Here is a 20,576-nt window from a genome sequence, read left to right as displayed (position 1 = left end):
TATTTTATATATATATATATATCTCTATATATTTTTTTATAATTTTTTTTGTGACAAGAATCACATAGTTTGTAGTAAGATCCAACAGAAGTTTATTTTCTCACCACAGGCAGATATACAGCTCAGTGCAGTGTTCACAGGCAAGATGTTACAGCAGGTACACAGAATCTTCCATACAGCAACACAGTTCTTTTAGTGGACCCTCAGGTCCAGGATCCCTAACACTAGTCATCTCAGGCCTATAACCTGGGTGACTAATTCACCGTCAGGATCATTGTGGATTTGCACAGACACAACTTTAAAGACAGATAACAGGAGCTGTATTTTGGCCCCTGTATTTTTAGAACCAGCACAGGCTATACAGAGTTCCAGCGGGTGGAATACGTAAGAGCCTGGGCCTGGTTATGCTTCTGGGGAGAGGGTGCACGTCTTTTTTTTTAACACACAGACAGAAGCCTTCATGGATCTCACTAGTCGCATTGAAAGGTATTAGTTTACATAGGGAAATACTCGCATAGATTCGCATAGTGTAGTAGCCTCAAATCTGTACCAGTTCTTACCTACATTCAGATGTGCCATCTTATACATTTTATGGTAATCATCATCTAAGACCATATCTGTACCAGTTCTTACCTGCATTCAGATGTGCCATCTCTATACATTCTATGGTAAGCATCATCTCTTATACCATATCTGTACCAGTTCTTACCTGCATTCAGAGGTGTCATCTCTATACATTCTATGGTAATCATCTTATACCATATCTGTACCAGTTCTTACCTGCATTCAGATGTGTCATCTATATACATTATATGGTAATCATCATCTTATACCATAACTGTACCAGTTCTTACCTGCATTCAGATGTGTCATCTCTATACATTCTATGGTAATCATCATCTTATACCATATCTGTACCAGTTCTTACCTGCATTTAGATGTGTCATCTCTATACATTATATGGTAATTATCTTCTACATGTTATTTCTGCATTAGTTACTTACCTGCATTCAGATGTTCCATTTCTTTAAATTATATGCTAATTATCTTATACTATATCTGTACCAGTTACTTACCTGCATTTATATGGGCCATCTCTATACATTCTATTGTAAATATCTTGTATATGTTATTTCTGCATTAGTTACTTACCTGCATTCAGATGTTCCATTCATTTCAATTATATGGTAATCATCATCTTGTACCATGACTGTACCAATTACTTACCTGCATTCATATGTGCCATCTGTATACATTCTATGGTACGTAATTACCTTCTTATACCATCTCTACACCAGTTACAACTGCACTCAGTTGTGCAGTATCAGTCACAAATAGGGAAATACTGTATACAGTGCTGGCTTCAATTTATTTATTTTAGTTTTGCCTATCAATTGGGAAATTTGGTGGTGTTTCTCCAGCAGCTTTATTTGATATATATATATCTACAAATCAAAAATCACTGAGAGGGCTCACAAATGAACAATGTCATTACCTATTAGACTACAACAAATAAATACCATAAAAGGAGCAAGGTTATCGATAACACAATTTGCTGTAAGGTTTTTCACTCTCAAGGTAGTTCTGTGATAACCGCTACATTGTATCCAATGATGTAACTACAAGGTTACTTGAGGTGAACCTTGTGGTTACATCATTGGATACAATGTAGCGGTTCCCACCATAGAGCCGTATTCAATCAGCAGCGATAATATCGGCCAATTTTATCGCACCCGCGATAATCTATTGCACTTTTATAGTGAGAAACAGGAGAAAAGTTTTCTCCATCTCGGACAAAAAAAAAAAAATTGGCAAAATCCGTATTTTTGCCTAAAAATGTGGTGATTTTTCAGAACCCTAAGGTTGTGGTGACTGGCAGAATGGTCACCGCAACCTTCGTACATCCCGCCCCAGGTCAGAGATGGAGAAAACTTTTTACCTGTTTCTCACTATAAAAGTGCGCTAAATTATCGCAGGTGAGATAAAATTGGCCGATATTGTCGCCGTTAATTGAATACGGCCCATAGATTTAAATGGAGATGAAGTCTATAGAGGAGACAGGCTGACCGCACACTGCCAATCAGCGAGCAGCTCCAACGAAGATGCCCGCTGATTGGCTGGCGGCTCCTGCAATAACTGGGCACACGTGTGCCTCATTCATTCGCACGGAGGAAAGGTATGTGGAAACACATACCTTTCCTCCTATACGGTATGGTTTTGGGTATTTGTGTTGTTTTTTTAACCCCCTGGATGCCTAAAGGGACCAAAGAAGACATGGACATCGCATAGGAGAGGTGAGTATGGATTTTTAATTACAGGTACCCCTATGGATTCCTACTGGACAAGGGGAAATTATGTCATCATGGATACTAGGTGAGTATGTGTCTCAGTTAGTGTGAGTGTACATGTGCATTAAATAAAGTTGTACTTTCACAGTGTGTCTTGTCTTTATTTAAATATTTATTTGGCTGTGGAACTACAGTTACCAGCGGGCCCGTAATGCCCCACATGCTGGTACTTGTGGTTCTCCAAGTACCAGCATGCGGGAGAGGCTTGCTGGGACGTGTAGTACCACAGCTAAAGACAATATTTGAACTTCTAATTTTTACACAACACTACACTATCAACCCGGTACCCATTGGCCAGGGGTGCCAGGGATAGCCCCAGGCTATTAGTCTATAGTTGGGGTGCCCTGGATAGGGGGTCCCCTTTACTGGGGGTCCCACCTCCCCAGGGATCCCCGACCTTGGCTGACTAACACTCAGAGGTAATGCTTTGGCCACGAAACCCGGTGAAAGGGTTTCCAAAGCTGTGGCATTGATAGAAAGAGTCCGGTGCTGGTTATGGAAATTACAGGGGACCCCAACTCATTTTTTCCCGTTTTGCCACAACCAGGACTGGATCAGAACAGCCCTGTGCTGGTACTTAATATACAGGGGCCCCCTATGCATTTTGGCCCCTGTATTTTTAGAACCAGCACAGGCAGTACAGAGCCAGGGGTTGGTTATGCCTCTGGGGAAGGTGTGCACGTCTTTTTTTTTTTTTTTTTAAAGTGTTTTTATATGTACACACAGAAACATGCACGTATCTCATGGATATGTGCAAGTTTCTGTGTTACTCTGACATGCTCAGGATAAACTCGCTATCCTGAAGCTGGTCTATTGTTTTTGCAAGTTCTACAGCAGTATTATGTACGAGTGAAGCACTCACACGCTATTACATTGCCCAAGTGCTATCTAGAGAATGGGAAAACATTTGGATGCGAGATGTTTTTTGCGAGTTTTAATAATGCCCGAAAAGTGCGAATTTTACTATAGTCATACCATATTACATTTGCAAGTAAGTAAAAAATGCAAGTTTTGCGGTAAACTCCCATTTTTTACAAATTCGCAACCTATTACATTTACCCCCTGGTATAAGATGATGATTACCATAGAATGTATAGAGATGGCACATCTGAATGCAGGAAAGAACTGGTACAGATATGGTATAAGATGATGATTACCATAGAATGTATAGAGATGACACATCTGAATGCAGGTAAGTAACTAATGCAGAAATAACATATAGAAAATAATTACCATATAATGTATAAGATGGCACATCTGAATGCAGGTAAGAACTGGTACAGATATGGTATAAGAGATGATGATTACCATAGAACAGGGGACTGGGAACTTTTTTACCTTTTATGCCAAAATATATTTAGATACACCGAAGTTACCCCCTTGATTTGAAAGGAAGGAAATCATATAGTAGTGCCCCCATAGTTATGCCCCTGTAGTAGTGGTAGTGCCCCCATAGTTATGCCCCTGTAGTCGTGCCCCCATATAATGTCCCTGTAGTAGTGCCCCCATAGTTATGCACCTGCAGTAGTGCCCCCATATAGTGCCCCTGTAGTAGTGCCCCAATATAATGCCCCTGTAATGCCGCTTGTACAAAAAAAAAAAACACAAAAAAAACCACTCACCTTAATCCCTGCTCCTGTATCCGCCGCCGTCCTCTCCGCCAGGCTGCTCCTCAGAACTATGGGAGAGACATCATGGCATCTCTCCCATAGTGCGCATGGATGGAGCCGGTAGCTGGCGTTCAAAAGAGAACTCCAGCCTCCGGCTAACGTGGCGCTGCAGGGAAGGAGCCAGGTGCCCGCTGGTAATAACATCTCAGCGGGCGTATGGCTTAAAGCCTCCCTGCGGCACAGCCGGGCATGCATATGAATCATTCTATAATATAGAACGATTCATATGCATGCCCGGCTGTCCGTCCATTACCCCCAGGAATTTCATTTTTATCCCATGTGGGGTAATTTACCCCTGTTCCCCGACCACTGCCATAGAATGTATATAGATGACACATCTGAAGACAGGTAAGAACTGGTACAGATATGGTATAAGATGATGATTACCATAGACTGTATAGAGATGACACCTCTGAATGCAGGTAAGAACTGGTACAGATATGGTATAAGATGATAATTACCATAGACTGTATAGAGATGACACCTCTGAATGCAGGTAAGAACTGGTACAGATATGGTATAAGATGATGATTACCATAGAATGTATAGAGACGACACATCTGAATGCAGGTAAGAACTGGTACAGATATGGTATAAGATGATGATTACCATAGAATGTACAGAGACGACACATCTGAATGCAGGTAAGAACTGGTACAGATATGGTATAAGATGATGATTACCATATAATGTATATAGATGACACATCTGAATGCAGATAAGACTAGTAAAGATATGGTATAAGATGATAATTACCATAGAATGTATAGAGATGGCACATCTGAAAGCAGGTAAGAACTGGTACAGATATGGTATAAGATGATGATTACCATATAATGTACAGAGATGACACCTCTGAATGCAGGTAACTGATATTTGCAGGCCCGTTACTAGGGTAGTGCGACCTGTGCCATGGCGCAGGGCACCGCAGGGGGCGCTGTTTGGGCCTTTCAATTTTCTGTTTATTATCATTCTCACTTGTAGCTTCCTCTTCTTTCACCCCCAGCAGCTCCTGGCCTCTCCTATCTCTTCCCTGACCCTTCCCCATGAGGCCATGGCCCTTTTTCAGGTGCACTGTCTTATGTCCCTATTTGAAACATAAATGGGGGGGGGGGGGGGGCAGGTGCCAATGCTCTTTCTGGCACAGGGCACCAAAAAGTCTGGTTACGGCTCTGGATATTTGTGAATGGAAGAAGTTATGAAAAAAAGATGAGTCCATTTATCCAACCCATTTGCCTGATGAAGAGACAGGATCTCCTGTATAACTGTAATTAGAATATAATTATAATACACATGTGTAACAAATGCACACTTTGAATAAACATACTGAGCTGTACCCTTAACAAACTGGTCTAAAACAAGCGAGGAGGACATCACATTGGATATGGGCCTAATAACTCTTAGAAGATACTCCATTTTTACTTTTAATTTACCTGTCACATATATTTAGGTCTCTTGTCACTCAGATATACAGTATTCAGTGCTTTCCTGCACTAGACAGTGAAAGTTATACTTGCATATAGTAGAGGTGACAGTCTGTCTCTAAGAGCCTTGTTTCTCTTCTCAGAATGCCATGAACCTTCCACCAGATAAGATAAGTGTTCTCCGGCAGTATGACCAAGACAAGAAATGGGAGCTGGTGCGTGACCAGGTAAGTGGATTGTATGTGTAGATTATATAGCAGACCTGTCAGACAAGTACAATTGAGGCAGTCATTTGTGGCCTACAACCAATAACCATGAGAATGCAATGTATCTAATCCCAAAGAACCATTGGCCTGATTCAGACAGTATGTGCCGTGTTAGATGTTGCCCAAGTGCGCATGCGCACGACGGAGGCGGCTCCGTCGTGCGCATGCGCAAGACCCGAATAACGGTGGCCAAGCCGTCGTCACGGGTCTCGCACCAAAGGGGTCGTGCTGTCGATGGTGATTGACAGCAAGCCCCCTTTGGTGGGCGTGCCGGGGGCGTGGCTGCCGAGACGGAGGCGTTCCCATGGGAACGCATACCGTCTGGGGCTGGCCCCACTGACTTCACTAGTGATGTCAGTGGGAGTGCTTTTGACTCTGATAGAGCCAAAAACACTCCTGGGCTTGCGGCAGCGAGACCCTACCACAAGGGTCTCGTCGCAAGCCCAATGGCTGCTCGCTATAGCTGTGGGTGGTCACCCACAGCTATGCGAGCGGCCAGGAGGCCGCTCCAAAAAGTAAGAGGAACGGCCCTGATTCAGAGCGAGCGCTCTGTCAGAGCGTCCGGCTCTGAATCAGGGCCATTGTCCCATGAATATCAATTCTTATGGATCTAGAGACATCACCAAGAAAGTAAAAGTCTGCAATCTGGTGAATATTGGTAAAGATCACATTGCTTGACTCCACTTTCACTCCTCAGCAGCTCTCCCACTGTCACTTCTTGCACGGGGCAAGTAAGAGGAGCCATGCACATAAGCTGTAATGATCTGGCATACAGTATGTGCAGTGTTAGATAAAAGTAGGGATCTGGCGTGCAGTATGTGCAGTGTTAGATAAAAGTAGGAATCTGGCATACAGTATGTGTCGTGTTAGATAAAAGTAGGGATCTGGCATACAGTATGTGCAGTGTTAAGTTATAAAAACATCAACTCTATAGAAACATCAGTATTATATACACCCCAGTTGTAGTGAAGATAGAAGAGAATATTTAAACACATGGGGGCATATTCAATTGGGCGCGAGGTTATTTCCTCGCTAAACCTCGCGGACAATTTTGGATTACCGCGGGTATGCGCGCTCCCGATACCCACGGTATCCAATTTTAAAAAAGTGGTTGCGGGGTTTTCAGCTCTTCAGACATATTAGAGAGTTCTTGGGATAAACTCACACACAATATAAGTAAAAATGTACTGTTATATAGGGGTACCTGAGTCCGAGACACTCTACAGTTGAAGATCTGGTCATCAGCCTGGTGAACTGCTGGGAAGCAGGAAAATATCAGTCATGAAGTGTTTAAATTAATAGAAAGCATCAGGAATATAGTACCAGGTTACATGTAGAGTATGGGATGTAGTCATGTGACTGGTGGCCACAAGGCCGCCGGTCACAATCCCGTCAGCGGGAAATGGGGGGGTAGGGATAGGATTAGGAAATCCAATGGGGTTAGGTTTGGGGGGGGGGTTAGCGTTAGGCACCCCTAGGGAGGAGGGTTGGGCACCCCCAGGGAGAGGTTAGGGTTAGGCACCCCTCGGGACGGTTAGGTTTAGGGAGCGGTAAGGGGGGGTGGGTTACGGTTAGGCACCCCCGGGGGTATGTTATGGTTAGACACTAGGTGGGGATGTTAGGGTTAGACACCGCTAAGGGAGGGTTAGGTTGGGTACAGGGGAGGTTAGGGTACTTACCTGCCTCTGTCGGGATCTTGATCCTGTTGGGCAGCCGCTGTTGGGATTTCAATCCCATTCTGTAGAGTATGTGTGGGAGACACTGGAAATGTAAGGTGTTTGTTGGAAGAGACAATAGGTATGTAAAGTTTTAGAAAGTAGAGAACACTGTGCTGATGCTATGTTTATAATGAGTTGGTCATTTTGTAGCTACAGTCAGGTGCATAAATACTGGGACATTGACAGAATTTTCATATTTTGGACTCTATTCACCACCACACTGGCTTTGAAATGAAACAAACAAGATGTTTCAGACTTTCAGATTTAATTTGAGGGTAATTACATCCAAATCAGGTGAACGGTGTAGGAATTACAACGGTTTCTATATGTGCCTCCCACTTTTTAAGGGGCCAAAAGTAATGGGACAAACTAAACAATCCTAAATCTAACTTTCACTTTTGAATACCTTGTTGCAAATCCTTTGCAGGCAATTACAGCCTGAAGTCTGGAACGCATAGACATCACCAGACACTGGGTTTCATCCCTGGTGATGCTCTGCCAGGCCTCAGTTCCTGCTTGTTCTTGGGGCATTTTCCCTTCAGTTTTGTCTTCATCAAGTGAAATGCATGCTCAATCGGATTCAGGTCAGGGGATTGACTTGGCCATTGCATAACATTCCACTTCTTAGCCTTAAAAAACTCTTTGGTTGCTTTTGCAATATGCTTCGAGTCATTGTCCATCTGCACTGTGAAGTGCCGTCCAATGAGTTCTGAAGCATTTGACTGAATATGAGCATATAATATTGCCCGAAACACTTCAGAATTCATTCTGCTGCTTTTGCCAGCAGTCACATCATCAATAAATACAAGGGAACCAGTTCCATTGACAGCCATACATGCCCACTCCATGACACTACCACCACCATGCTTTACTGATGAGGTGGTATGTTTTGGATCATGAGCAGTTCCTTATCTTCTCCATACTCTTCTCTTCCCATCACTCTGGTACAAGTTGATCTTTGTCTCATCTGTCCATAGGATGTTGTTCCAGAACTGTAATGGCTTTTTTAGATGTTGTTTGGCAAACTCTTCCGGGTCTTTTGGTGTTGCTGAGCTCTCCCGTGCGTTCTTTCTTTTTAAGAATGTTCCAAACAGTTGATTTGGCCACACCTAATGTTTTTGCTATATCACTGATGGGTTTGTTTTGATTTTTCAGCCTAATGATGGCTTGCTTCACTGAAAGTGACAGCTCTTTGGATCTGAGAGTCGACAGCAACTGATTCCAAATGCAAATATCACACCTAGAATCAACTCCAGACCTTTTACCTGCTTAATTGATAATGAAAAAACGAGGGAATAGCCCACACCTGTCCATGAAATAGCTTTTGAGTTGATAGTCCCATTACTTTTGGCCCCTTAAAAAGTGGGAGGCATATATAGAAACCATTGTAATTCCTACACCGTTCACCTGATTTGGATGTAATTACCCTCAAATTAAATCTGAAAGTCTGCAGTTAAAGCACATCTTGTTTGTTTCATTTCAAAGCCATTGTGGTGGTGAATAGAGTCCAAAATATGAAAATTCTGTCAATGTCCCAATATTTATGCACCTGACTGTAGATTTGCAGTTTGTGGACTGATGTTGCTAGAAGATATCATTAAGCAGTTTTGGGTTGTTCCATTCAACAAATGCACTGAACAGTTTCATAATGGGCAATGACAGATTATGTCTGCATTGAGTCTCATAAACACTCAGTTGCTTAAATTTTTTCTCCTGTTCTAGGGCACACTCATATTTATACGGAATTATATTTATACATGGTCATTAGATGGCACAGCAAGAAATTATTCTACATGTACTCTCCCCAATGCAGTTGAACAGGTCTATTTACTAAGCTTTGGATGGAGATAAGGTGAACAGAGATAAAGTACCAGCCAATCAGCTCCTAAATGCCATGTGAGAGGCTGTGTTTGAAAAATGACAGTTAGGAGCTGGTTGGTTGGTATTTTATCTCCGTCCACTTTATCTCCATCCAAATAGACCCCTAAAGGTCCAGATTTTTAAAGACATGGAGAGTGATAAAGTGCACGGAGATAAAGTACCAACAAACCAGCTCCTAACTGTCATTTTTCAAACACAGCCTGTAACATGGCAGTTAGGAGCTGAATGGCTGGTACCTTAACTTTGTCCACTTTATCGCTCTCCAAGGCTTGATATCTGGCCCTTAGTTCCTTAACTTCAATCTGCCTATCAGTTCCAAATACATACCAGCACTATGGTGACAAGACATTCTCCAGTTATCACCACAATACCGTGGCCACTAGTAATGATCTGTCATTCATACTCCTTCTTTTCTACTATCAGGAGAGATTCCAGGTAAAGAACCCACCAGCTGCCTACATACAGAAACTGAAAAGCTATGTGGACACAGGGGGGATCAGCCGGAAGGTAAGATACGATTGCAACAGCCATCTGTTGTAACTGACAATCCTTCCTACCCATTAATACAAATATAGAAAATTAGTGTTAATGTATATACATGTCAGGCAGCTGTGTCAGATTGGGTAAAATGATTGTTCAAGTGTTAGATATATGTTTGACTATAGTAGGATTTTGTAGATTAGTAATCTTTGGTATTTTCCTCTTTGAAGGGTTTTTTGCAATTACATTTTTGTTATGGAACCCAATCATTTTCAGACAAAGTAGCAAGTAGATCTCCACCTCCATACAACTTTGATTTGTTGGCCTGCTGATGACTGAGGGCCTGATTCAGAGATGCGCCCAATGCTGATTTTTCCGCAGAACAAGCAATTTTTTGCTATTGTGCATGGGTTAAAGTCTCACTGTGCACACGCAGTGATTGTCTTGCAATTCCACACACAGAGAACCCATTCGCATAGTGAGTGACAGGTAGTCAGCATTTGGGGGAGGTAACAGGAGAGTTGTTAGAAAAAACACAGATGTGCCTGATTGTTTAAGTGCCGTTACATGGGTGTGCATAAATTAGCCATTGCGGTCTCCTATACAGTATGAGAGCTCTCTGCGGGTCAGGAGAGAAGCTGTATTTGAGACATGTCAGACCTGCCGCAAGGGCAGGGAGGCACAGCGTAAAAAGATGGAGCTTAATAGGATGACACAGCACAAGTCAGGACTGAACAGAGACCCAGGTCATCAAAGGGCAAATACACAGGGCAAAAAGAAATCCCAAAGGATGTAGGCGCAGACACTGTGATAAAATATACAGCACAAAGATCAGCAGACTGATCCCCTGCAGGGTCAGTAAAGAGACTCCACCACAAGCCATTATTATGCCACCAGGCCCCTCCACATGCCACTTTTATGTATCCAGACTGTTCCAGACACCCCTTTTTATTATGATCAGAGAAGTTGGTGACAGCAAGTAATATCGTAAACTGTCAAAATGATCTGGATGTGGAAATGCAGGAAGCAGTAGTTCTCCAGGTGGATTGAAGCACCAGAGTATAATATAACTGGCCAGAATGTGTGATGTTGATTACATTTATAATGCAGCAGTTGACGCTGATGGCGATAAGTCCACACGTGATATGCTTAACGAGTAATTGGATTTATTATATATCAGGTAGGACAACAGGTAGCATGTGACACGAACTTACTAGTGTTCCTTCTAGCTCCGGCGAGAAGGGGGCGCGGTCATCGGAAAAGGGGGCGTGTCTATAAGACGCGTCCCCTTGTCGTCACTCTTGGGGGCGTGCCCGGCACTTACGGACACGCCGGGCAGCCCCCAAGCCCTGCAGACAGGGAGAAAAGATGCCGGGCGCATGCCGGCGGTGACCGGGTCACCGCATGTTTCTCCACCCGCGGGACACTGCGTCCCGCGGGTGAGAACGGCTCCCGCAGGCTGTGAGGGCAGGGCGCTTTTTGCCCTCCTCCTGGAGGGCAGGGTGCTTTTTGCCCTCCAGAAGGAGGGCAGGGCGCCGCGCCCCGCTAAAACAGCCTAGCGGGAACGCTACTTACACAGGTGTAACAGTGGTAGATGTAATAAACAAACCAAAAAATATCCCTGGTGCAGTGTCCACACTATAAATTTAAGTTGACCTAAAGCAGCTGGTTAAATCAAACAGGAAAAATGCCTTAAGTTAAAACTACACAGAAAAGAAGTAACAACCTGTAACAACCTGTGCTGTGTCATGTGGAAAATATAAAATTATAACAATACTCTAAAAGTGCCTCATAATCAAGACAAAATGTATTAAAACAATATACCAGTCAAAATACAGGGCAAATACATCAAAGGCTAATTAGACATATCATTCCTCCTACTCATTATAAATTCCATTAGCCTGCATTCTGTTCCAGTTGGTGCAGTGACAAATAACCTCTATTTCTCTAAAGTACAGGTATGTGTAAAACTGATTTTGCCAGTTTCGGATCGAGTCAATGTAAACAAATTATTATTAAGCCAGTGTATTTTATGAACTCTTTTTGGCTGGTAACCGAGTTCTAGCTGTTATTGTCCGGCTTATATGAAAGGTCCTGGTTGAAGTCTCAATCCCAAGTGTAGTTGCATTATTAGTTATTATTACCCCCCCCCCCCTAGTGGTGCCTAACCCTAACCCCCCATTTCCCTACCCTAACCATCCCGGTGGGTACCTAACACTAAAACCCCCAGGGTATCCCTAAACCTAACCCCCCCCCTCCCCGCACGCATAGACACTAAGACACCCCGCTTACCTTCGTTCGGTATGCCAGGTGTCGTATTTTGTAATGGGGCTAATGATAGGTGTCAGGATTTCGACACCTGTCTTTAGTCCCCTGTCGGGCTGTCAGTGTCGGGATATCGGTGAGCGGGATAGCGCCCGCCGGTATCCTGCCTGCATCCTGATAGTAGCATTGGTGTTCTAGTGTACAACAGTGGTTTGCTCTGCATACAGCAGGGAACACAGACAAAAACAGTAATTCAGACAAGTTGATTGAATAAAACGGATTTAACCAATTTGTCTTAATGAACGTTTTTGTCAGTTTTCCAATATTTGGGAGCAAATGGGCGATTGTCATTCGCTCCCATACATTAGCAGCTTTTTGTTCCAAACAGCCAACTAGTTGAAAGGTTGGACCGATAATCTTGAAGTGTATTGCCAGGTATAGTTCTTTGATACTGTAAAGCACAAAGCTACTTTGTGGAAGTCAGGGGCGTAAGAGTTCATGGTAGGCATCCGGAGGCAAAATAGATGGACGGCTCCACTTACCTTCTCGTGGGTCTCCTGGCTGTGCCTGCCTGCTGCTCTACATGCCACGGTCCTCTGATTGCTGCATATCTTCAGGCACTGCCGGCGGTAAAAACTTTATTGCACCAGCCGGTGCCGATGGTGCCTGAAGACGAAACGGTGGCTTCCTGTACCCTACAAATAGATCGATCTATAACTTGCGCCTGCACCACTGGCAGCGGCAGGGCCGGATTTGCCGCTAGGCAACCTAAGCGGCCCCCTAGGGCCCGGCGGATACCAAGGGGCCCGTGACCGGGCCGTGCCCCCCAAAAACTGTCCCTGGGGAGAACCTGGAGTCAGTTTATGACATGCTGCTACTAGCACCAGCCGAGAGACAGGACACACATACCGGCAGTGTAGTAGCAGCACATCAGAGGCCCGGCTGCTACTAAGCTAGGGGAGGAGGAGGCGGAGTTGAGAACGGGGCTGGCCGGCCCTAAGCAGGAAGGGGCAAGCTCGGGGATGCTGCTGCTGCTGAATGGAGTGCCAGCCACGCTGAGGAGGATACCGCTGCGCCCGCCCGCAGACAGACAGTGACAGGGATTCACTGTCTCACTCCCCCGCTGTGCCGCTGTTAAGGCTGGAGCAACTGAAGAGGCGAGCCATGCAGACGCGGTTCATATGGATGTCATAGGCAGGTACATTTGCTGGAGCTGGTGGGGAGGGGAGAAAGGCGCGGAACTGTGAGGGGACGGGGATCTATGCTGGGTAGAGAGGGGGTCTGTGAGGGGAGGGAGGTCTGTGCCGTTAGGGGAGAGGGTCTATGGCTGCTGAGGGGGGTCGCTGATGGGAGGGAGTGTATGTACTGTGAGGGGAGAAGAGTCTCTAAGGGGAGGGGCGATCTGTGCCATCAGGGGAGAGCGTCTATGGCTGCTGAGAGGGGTCTGTGAGGGGGTGTCTGTACTGTGAGGGGATAGGAGTATGTGAGGGGAGGGTGGGTCTGTGCTGTGAGGGGGGACCTGTGGTGTGAGGGGAGAGGGTCTATGGCTGCTGAGAGGAGTGGGGGGTGGGAATGATGGGTGCTATGTAAGAGGGCATGTGGTGCTGTCAGGTGGGCAGTGTGACTATAACAACCAGAAGCTGTGTGCATATACACGTTTATTTATGAAAGGAATGTATATAGGCGGGACGTCATGCTGTCCCGCCTCCTCTCCCAGAGAGTCCCGCGTGGCTGTCTCTGTCTAGGAGAGAGAGACGAGAGAGACAGAGACAGAGACAGAGACAGAGAGAGAGAGAGAGACTGTGCCCGGCCGCCTGCCTGCGCATGAGGGAAGAAGCCGGGTTTGCGTGTGTGCACACTGTACAGAGACAGAGTGACTCAACGGGTCACCCGCCGCCCTGTCCCTCACAGGGACAGGGCGGATGGATCTATCCATCATCACCCATCTAGCAGCGCCCCACCGCAGCCCACCCCAGCAGTCACTCTGCCAGCCTTCCAGGCCCGCCGCCGCCCACTGGCAGCACCAGCAAGGCCAGGCAGGTAGGCCCCTGATGAGCTGCCTGCAATAAAAGCACACATATATATATATATGTGTATGCGATATGAAAATGTATATCCCAATGGGAGAAAATAAATAAATATATATATATTTTTTTTATTGTTAGTATTTTTTTTTTCTCAATTAGTGACATTGTAAAAACTGCATATATCCAATAGGTGTCACTAGGTCAAGACTTGACCTGGTGACACCTACTGGATTTATGCACAGTTTTTACAATGTCACTAGATTATAATAAAAATATATATATATATATATATATATATAATTTGCTGAGTTACTACCTATTGTGTAGGTGTTTTTAGCTTATTTTCTTTTCCCTCACCTCCTCCCGCCTCCCTCTGTTCTACCCCCTTTCCTCCCGTCTCACACTATTTTTCCTCCTGTCTTCCTCTGTTCATTTGACCCCCTTTCTTTCCGTCTCGCCTATCACACTCTGTATGCATGTATGTATAGTTACACACACATACATGCACACATACATGCACACACACATACATTCACACTCCTTTCATGTATATATTTGTTACAGGATGATATATATATATATATATATATATATATATATATATTGTGACCTAGGAAGACTGTAGTAACTGTGCATATAGTACAGTAGGTGTCACTGGAGCAAGATAAGGAAACCTGGCCCTCCCCGTCTGGAAAACAATAGGCGGCATTCTTTTGTCTCTAATAAAACGTGTATTGATCACCGATGGATTACATACATAGTCGACGTTTCAAGATCCTAAGACCTTTTCGTCAGGATTCAAGGTTGCCGCCTATTCCTTTCCACAGATCGGACAGGTTTCGTGTGTGTGTGTGTGTGTGTGTGTGTGTGTGTGTGTGTGTGTGTGTGTGTGTGTGTGTGTGTGTGTGTGTGTGTGTGTGTGTGTGTGTGTTGATGATGCATGTATATAATATGATGTGTGTGTCTTGCTCCAGTGACACCTACTGTAATATATGCAAAGGATTGTTGGAGGGATGGGGCCCCTAAACAATGGCTTGCCTAGGGCCCCGTGAGGTCTAAATCCGGCTCTGGGCAGCGGTTATATCTGTGTGGTCCTGGTGCCCCCCCTACAGCAGGCGCCCGGAGGCCAGTGATTCTACTGCCTCTGAGAGTTCCGCCTCTGCCTATTTTCAGAGGCACATATAGAAATGCAGAGCTCTCTGTGTTTTCTCTCTTGCAGAATTGTTTAATTGTACAAAAGCCAGTGACACACACCTTATAGGGATTCTGTGAGATAATACACGCTGTGAATATATATTTCTTTTAGTTCAAGAGGAGGGTCCAGGAGTCCACCCAGGTTCTGAGAGAGCTGGAAATCTCCCTAAGGACTAATCACATTGGGTGAGTAATATATGCTATAATATTATATATAAGCGATATTAAATGACTACTGCACAGAAAATGTTTATTTCTGCAATATCCAAAGCCTGGAGCCCAATCAGTAACTCACCTCCACTACCATGATACATTAGGTCTCACATCCTGGAGTTTGAACTTAAACTTTAAATGTAAAATTCTGCAGATATCAGTTGATGACACAGCTACTTAGTTGGGGGGGGTGGGGGAATGACAGAAATGTAATATTTAGGGGGCAATCCAATTAGCAGTGATATGCAGCTGCAACGCATCAGCACTTATTACAGTCACCCAACATTGCAGTGTGGGGTGCGAGCTAAAAAAATGCTTTGTTGGTGGTCATGAATTACTGGAAAAACTGTTGGAACACTGGCACCTAGTGGTCATCACCTCTAATTGAATATCCCCCTTTGACTAAATACAGCTGTAATGTATAAACCCTTGTAAATAATAGCTGTATAACTGGTGATTTTGGATTTTATTGCTGTAGCATTTAGTTCTATGTATTTATTACATACTTACAATTCTAGATTATAAGGATACTATCAGCCACTTAGGAGATTTGTGCTCAGGTTGAAAGAATCCTGTAACAATCTTCTTCATTAAATATTTGTGGCTTATTCCTTGAAAACATCCATTTTCGGTGGGATACCCACAAATATTTAGTATCCCCTGAATGTATTATGGAGGGATTGCAGCAGATATCTCCATTTTCTCCAGCAGCCGCAACCCTAATAGGTTTCTGTGGGGTATGCGATGCTGTCAGCGCAAGCCGCTGTAGCTTATGGGCTACACGTTGCAATATTAGCCTGCGATAGAGTACTATAGGAACCCTCCCTGGCAATGGCCGCTGAGCCATACTTGCCTACTTTTGAAAAAGCATTTCAGGGAGATTGTGAATACAACACCTATGCGCGTGCGGTAAAGTGGGCGTGTACTGCTACATCTGAGAGGCGTGTCATAAAATTAATTTACATCCAAATGTAAATGAGCCCCAAACCAGTTAGTAATATCTATTTGTTGATGAAAACACTTAAAAAAAAAATGCATGTAGCCATAGGGATCATTGTGCCTTATAACCAATGCAGGGAAATGATACTAATGATCCCATCTGAATGTATATATCTCTGTTTTTTTTTTTATATAACAGCTTCATAATGGGGGTAAGGTGCAATCAGTGAGATTATTGGACTCTTCAGGGAGACAGGGATATTGCTACTATTTCAGGGATTCTCCCTGACAATGAGGTTGAGTTGGCAAGTATGCGCTGCGCCGGCGGGGTTAGTAGACCACTCATGTGCAGGAGTCCCAGCAGAGGAATGAAGAGACCGCTGATATGGTCACTTCATTCCCAGCACATCGCAGGGACGGACTTCTTTCAGAGGCCCTATCCCTGAATGTGCTTTTTCAAACATCCGGGCAGAATGATAGCATCCTGCAATGCGATCATGGGTGCTAATATTGTGCCCAGATCGCATTGCAAATGCAATCACTAATAAATGGGCCTCTTAGTGAGATGATTTAGTGTATAACTACAGGGACACAGACAGGGCTGCCAATAAAAATCCTGGATACCGGTACAGAAACTTCCTGGGGCCCTCCCAGCCTTATGCAGCACATGACATTTCTGCTGTCTATTGGAGGGGGAGACAGGGCAAGATCGTTTTGGCCACAGTGCATAGCGGCCGGATTAGTGTTTCTGCTGGCATCCTGCCCATGTGCGGTCTACAGGCCACGCATGCGCGGCAGCCATTGCCGAGGAGGGCTCCTCTGGAAACCCTCTCTCAGCTAGTTTTGCAAAGTGTAGCCCATAGGCTACAGCAACACAACCAACACTATCTTTAGTGCTGCAGAGGCCAAGCTCCGCATTCCAGAGCTTGGCAAATCTGACAGTTCACATCCTCCATAGAAACATTTGGGGGTGGTGGCTGCTGTTGGAAATGGAGGGACCGCAGCAAATATCAGAGATAGATCTCTGCTGTGGTCCCTCCATAATACATCTGGGGGATATTTAATATTTGTAGCTCTCCCCCAAAATAAGGTGTTTTCCGGAAATATGCTGCGAATAGTTAATGATAAATGCAGGGGCTTACTACCCGGCAGCCGGCTGAGCACTGACCCCCGTCAGTAGACTCTGGGCACTAGTCTGTGCCAGAGTCTACTGCTCATACGTAAGTCACCAGGGAAATGGGCGCAGGGTGTGCGGTGTGGGCCCCCCTGGACCCAGGGGCCTTGTGCACTGCACGCTCTTCACCAATTATAGATATGCCCCTGGATAAATTGGCACCTAGGATAGAGATAAAAAGTACCAACCAATCAGCTCCTAATTGTAATTTTTTAAACACAACCTGTAACATGACAGTTAGGAGCTGATTGGTTGGTACTTTATCTATCTCCACTTTATATCTCTCCAAGGAGGGGATGTACTAAGCATCACATCCATGATGCAGTACATCCCACCTCTCATCAGGTACATACCATGGTTGATTATCACGGTACGTACCTAGAATATCGCAAAGGACAGCTCTCCCGATAACAGCTGTCCTTTGCGATGCCCCCGGATAGAGGGACTTCCGGCTTTAACACCCAGAAGTCCTTCTGCGCATGCATAGGCCGCAGGCCACGGGGGAAGATGGGAGGAATCCGATTGGATCCCTCTCAGGGCAGACATCCCGAAAAGAAGCCCCTAGGCTGAAGATGGCATTACCCACCAGTGCTTGATATATATGAAAAATGCAGTAAACCCCCTGAAAACTGCATTTTCGGGGATTTTACTGTATTTTCCCCTTAAGTACATCCTGCCCCAAGTCTTGGTACATCTCTCCATAACTGTGTCTTATTTGTCCATAAATGTAGATGGCGAAATCTAACAGAGCTGGAAGTTTTAGTATTTAGTATTAATAAATGGATGACATGCACCATGCAGAATAGAACCAGTTTACAAAATTCCAAAATCCCATTGAAAGTGCAGATTTTATAGGCAACTAGTAATGAAAAGATCTGGGGCCTCATTCATAGATGCACGCAATGCCGATGTTCTTGCGGTTGAGCAATGTTTTGCAACTGCGCATGTGTGAAAATCCCTAAAAATGTGCGGTGCACAGGTGTGCCTAAAAATTATGCTAAACCGATTCAGGCACCAGGGTGTATATTTAATGGACTGCCCTCCCCCCCATGCAGTACCCCCAGTAGTAATCCCCCCATGCTGCATTGCCCCAAGTAGTAGTCCCCTCTATACAGTTCCCCAGTAGTAGTCCCCCCTATACAGTGCCCCCAGTAGCTGCCACCCCCCCTAAAGTGCCCCCAGTAGTGGTCCCCCCTATACAGTGTCCTCAGTAGCGGGCACCCTCCCATAAAGTGCCCCCAGTAGCGGCCACCCCCTATACAGTGTCCCCCCTGCTGTGCTAGGCTTACACACACACAGAAGAAAAAAAAATACAACTTACCTGATCCCCACTCCTGACGCGACCGCCGCTGTCCGCTCCGAGTCCTGGCTCTTCTCCTGCACTATGGGAGAGACGTCATGACGTCTCTCCCATCACCCCCTGCGGGGGAAGGCGGAAGACGGAGCTCATGAGTGAGCTCCAGTCGGCTCCCTCTGTGGACGACGCAGCAGCCAATGAGAGTCTGTCTGACTCTCATTGGCTGGTTGCTATAACAAACACAACTGTGTAGGACAGATCGTCACTGCGGTCTGCCCTACACTTGTGGGGCCGTGGGACTAGCGGGGGTAGTCCACCCCTTGGCTGTTGGTGACACTGCCGGATGGTGCCCCCCCTTTGGTCGGCACCCCCTGGCGAGTGCCATCCTGGCCAATGGGTAGATACGCCCCTGTTAGACACATGTACTAAGTAGTGTTAAGGCAATGTATAGGGCATTACTGGGCGGTGACTAGGGGGTGGCTAGTAATGCATGCACAAATGGGCTGTCTCATGGGAGTGTCATGGGCGTGTTATGGGTGTGTCACTGTAAGCGTTTCTGTACAGAGGGCCTGATTCAGAGATGGACGCTAATGCAATTACCAGCCGCAAACACTGCAGCTCTCCTGAAACACAGAGAGCTCTCATGCTGCGTATAAGATCACAATGGCTAATTTATGCACGCTCATGTAACAGCAGTGCGCATAGACGCTGACAGTGGGTGTCGCAGTCCTTGTACATTCAGATGCAGGCTCTCACATAGGGGAAGGGCTTGGTAGAGGGATTAGCGTAAGATAACATGGATGTGGCTGCATGTATCTCTAAATCAGGCCCCTGATCTCATTTCCTGGGCCAATTTGGACTACATTGTATTAAAATGTATGCAGGGTGAGTGCATGTAACAGGCATTGGGAGTGCGGTTGAATCTAACAACCATTATTACATAAATGGCAAGTATAATAAACATCCATTATCAAAGCACCAAGTACGCTTCATGGGCCCGATTCAGAGATTTACGCAATGCCGATATTTATGGAGCTTGAACGATTTTTAGCCATTGCGCATGTGTGAAAGCCGCACTGCACACACGCAGCAATTGTATCACAATCACGCTCACACAGAGGATTTACTTGCAATGTGAGTGACAGGCAGTCAGCATTTAGGGGAGGTAAAGGGGGGTGGCTAGGTAAACGCTGGTGTATTGGGACCGTTTACATGCCGTTACATGGGCATGCATAAATTAGCTATTGCCATCTCCTTTGCAGCATGAGATCTCTCTGCGTGTCAGGAGAGACATAGGCCCTGATTCAGAGCCGGACGCTCTGACCAGAGCGCTCGCTCTGAATCAGGGCCCACCTCCATAAATATGGAGCGTCCTCCTGGACGCTCGTATAGCTGTGGGTCACCACCCACAGCCTATACGAGCGTGCAGGATGATGGTCGCGATGGTCTTGACCATCGCGACCATCGCCAGTGCGAGCAGAAGCCTGCGGTTGAGTTTCTCAACCGCAAGGCCAGGAGTGATTTTGGCTCTATCAGAGCCAAAATCACTCCCACTGACATCACTAGTGATGTCAGTGGGGCCGGCTTCTGATGGTAGGCGTTCCCTTGGGAACGCCTCCGTCTGGCAGACACACCCCCGGCACGCCCACCAAAGGGGGCGTGCTGTCAATCAACATCGAC

General features: G+C 45.5%; 1 protein-coding gene across 1 annotated transcript in view; it reads left to right on the top strand.

Annotated features, from left to right (window-relative positions):
• FMNL1 (formin like 1) overlaps positions 1–20,576 on the top strand; it is a 69,269-nt gene that overhangs the window by 26,623 nt on the left and 22,070 nt on the right. Inside the window, exons 2-4 of the mRNA XM_088470747.1 lie at positions 5,586–5,669; positions 9,731–9,814; positions 15,386–15,459. Of these exons, the coding sequence (XP_088326873.1) occupies positions 5,586–5,669; positions 9,731–9,814; positions 15,386–15,459 (242 nt within the window). The remainder of the gene's footprint in view (positions 1–5,585; positions 5,670–9,730; positions 9,815–15,385; positions 15,460–20,576) is intronic.

The sequence above is a fragment of the Taudactylus pleione genome, unplaced genomic scaffold (genome assembly GCF_031769625.1).
Source record: "Taudactylus pleione unplaced genomic scaffold, aTauple2 ptg000102l, whole genome shotgun sequence".
Taxonomy (NCBI): domain Eukaryota; kingdom Metazoa; phylum Chordata; class Amphibia; order Anura; family Myobatrachidae; genus Taudactylus; species Taudactylus pleione.
The sequence above is the reverse complement of the archived record's forward strand: the minus strand, read 5'-3'. Positions and strand labels throughout refer to the sequence as shown.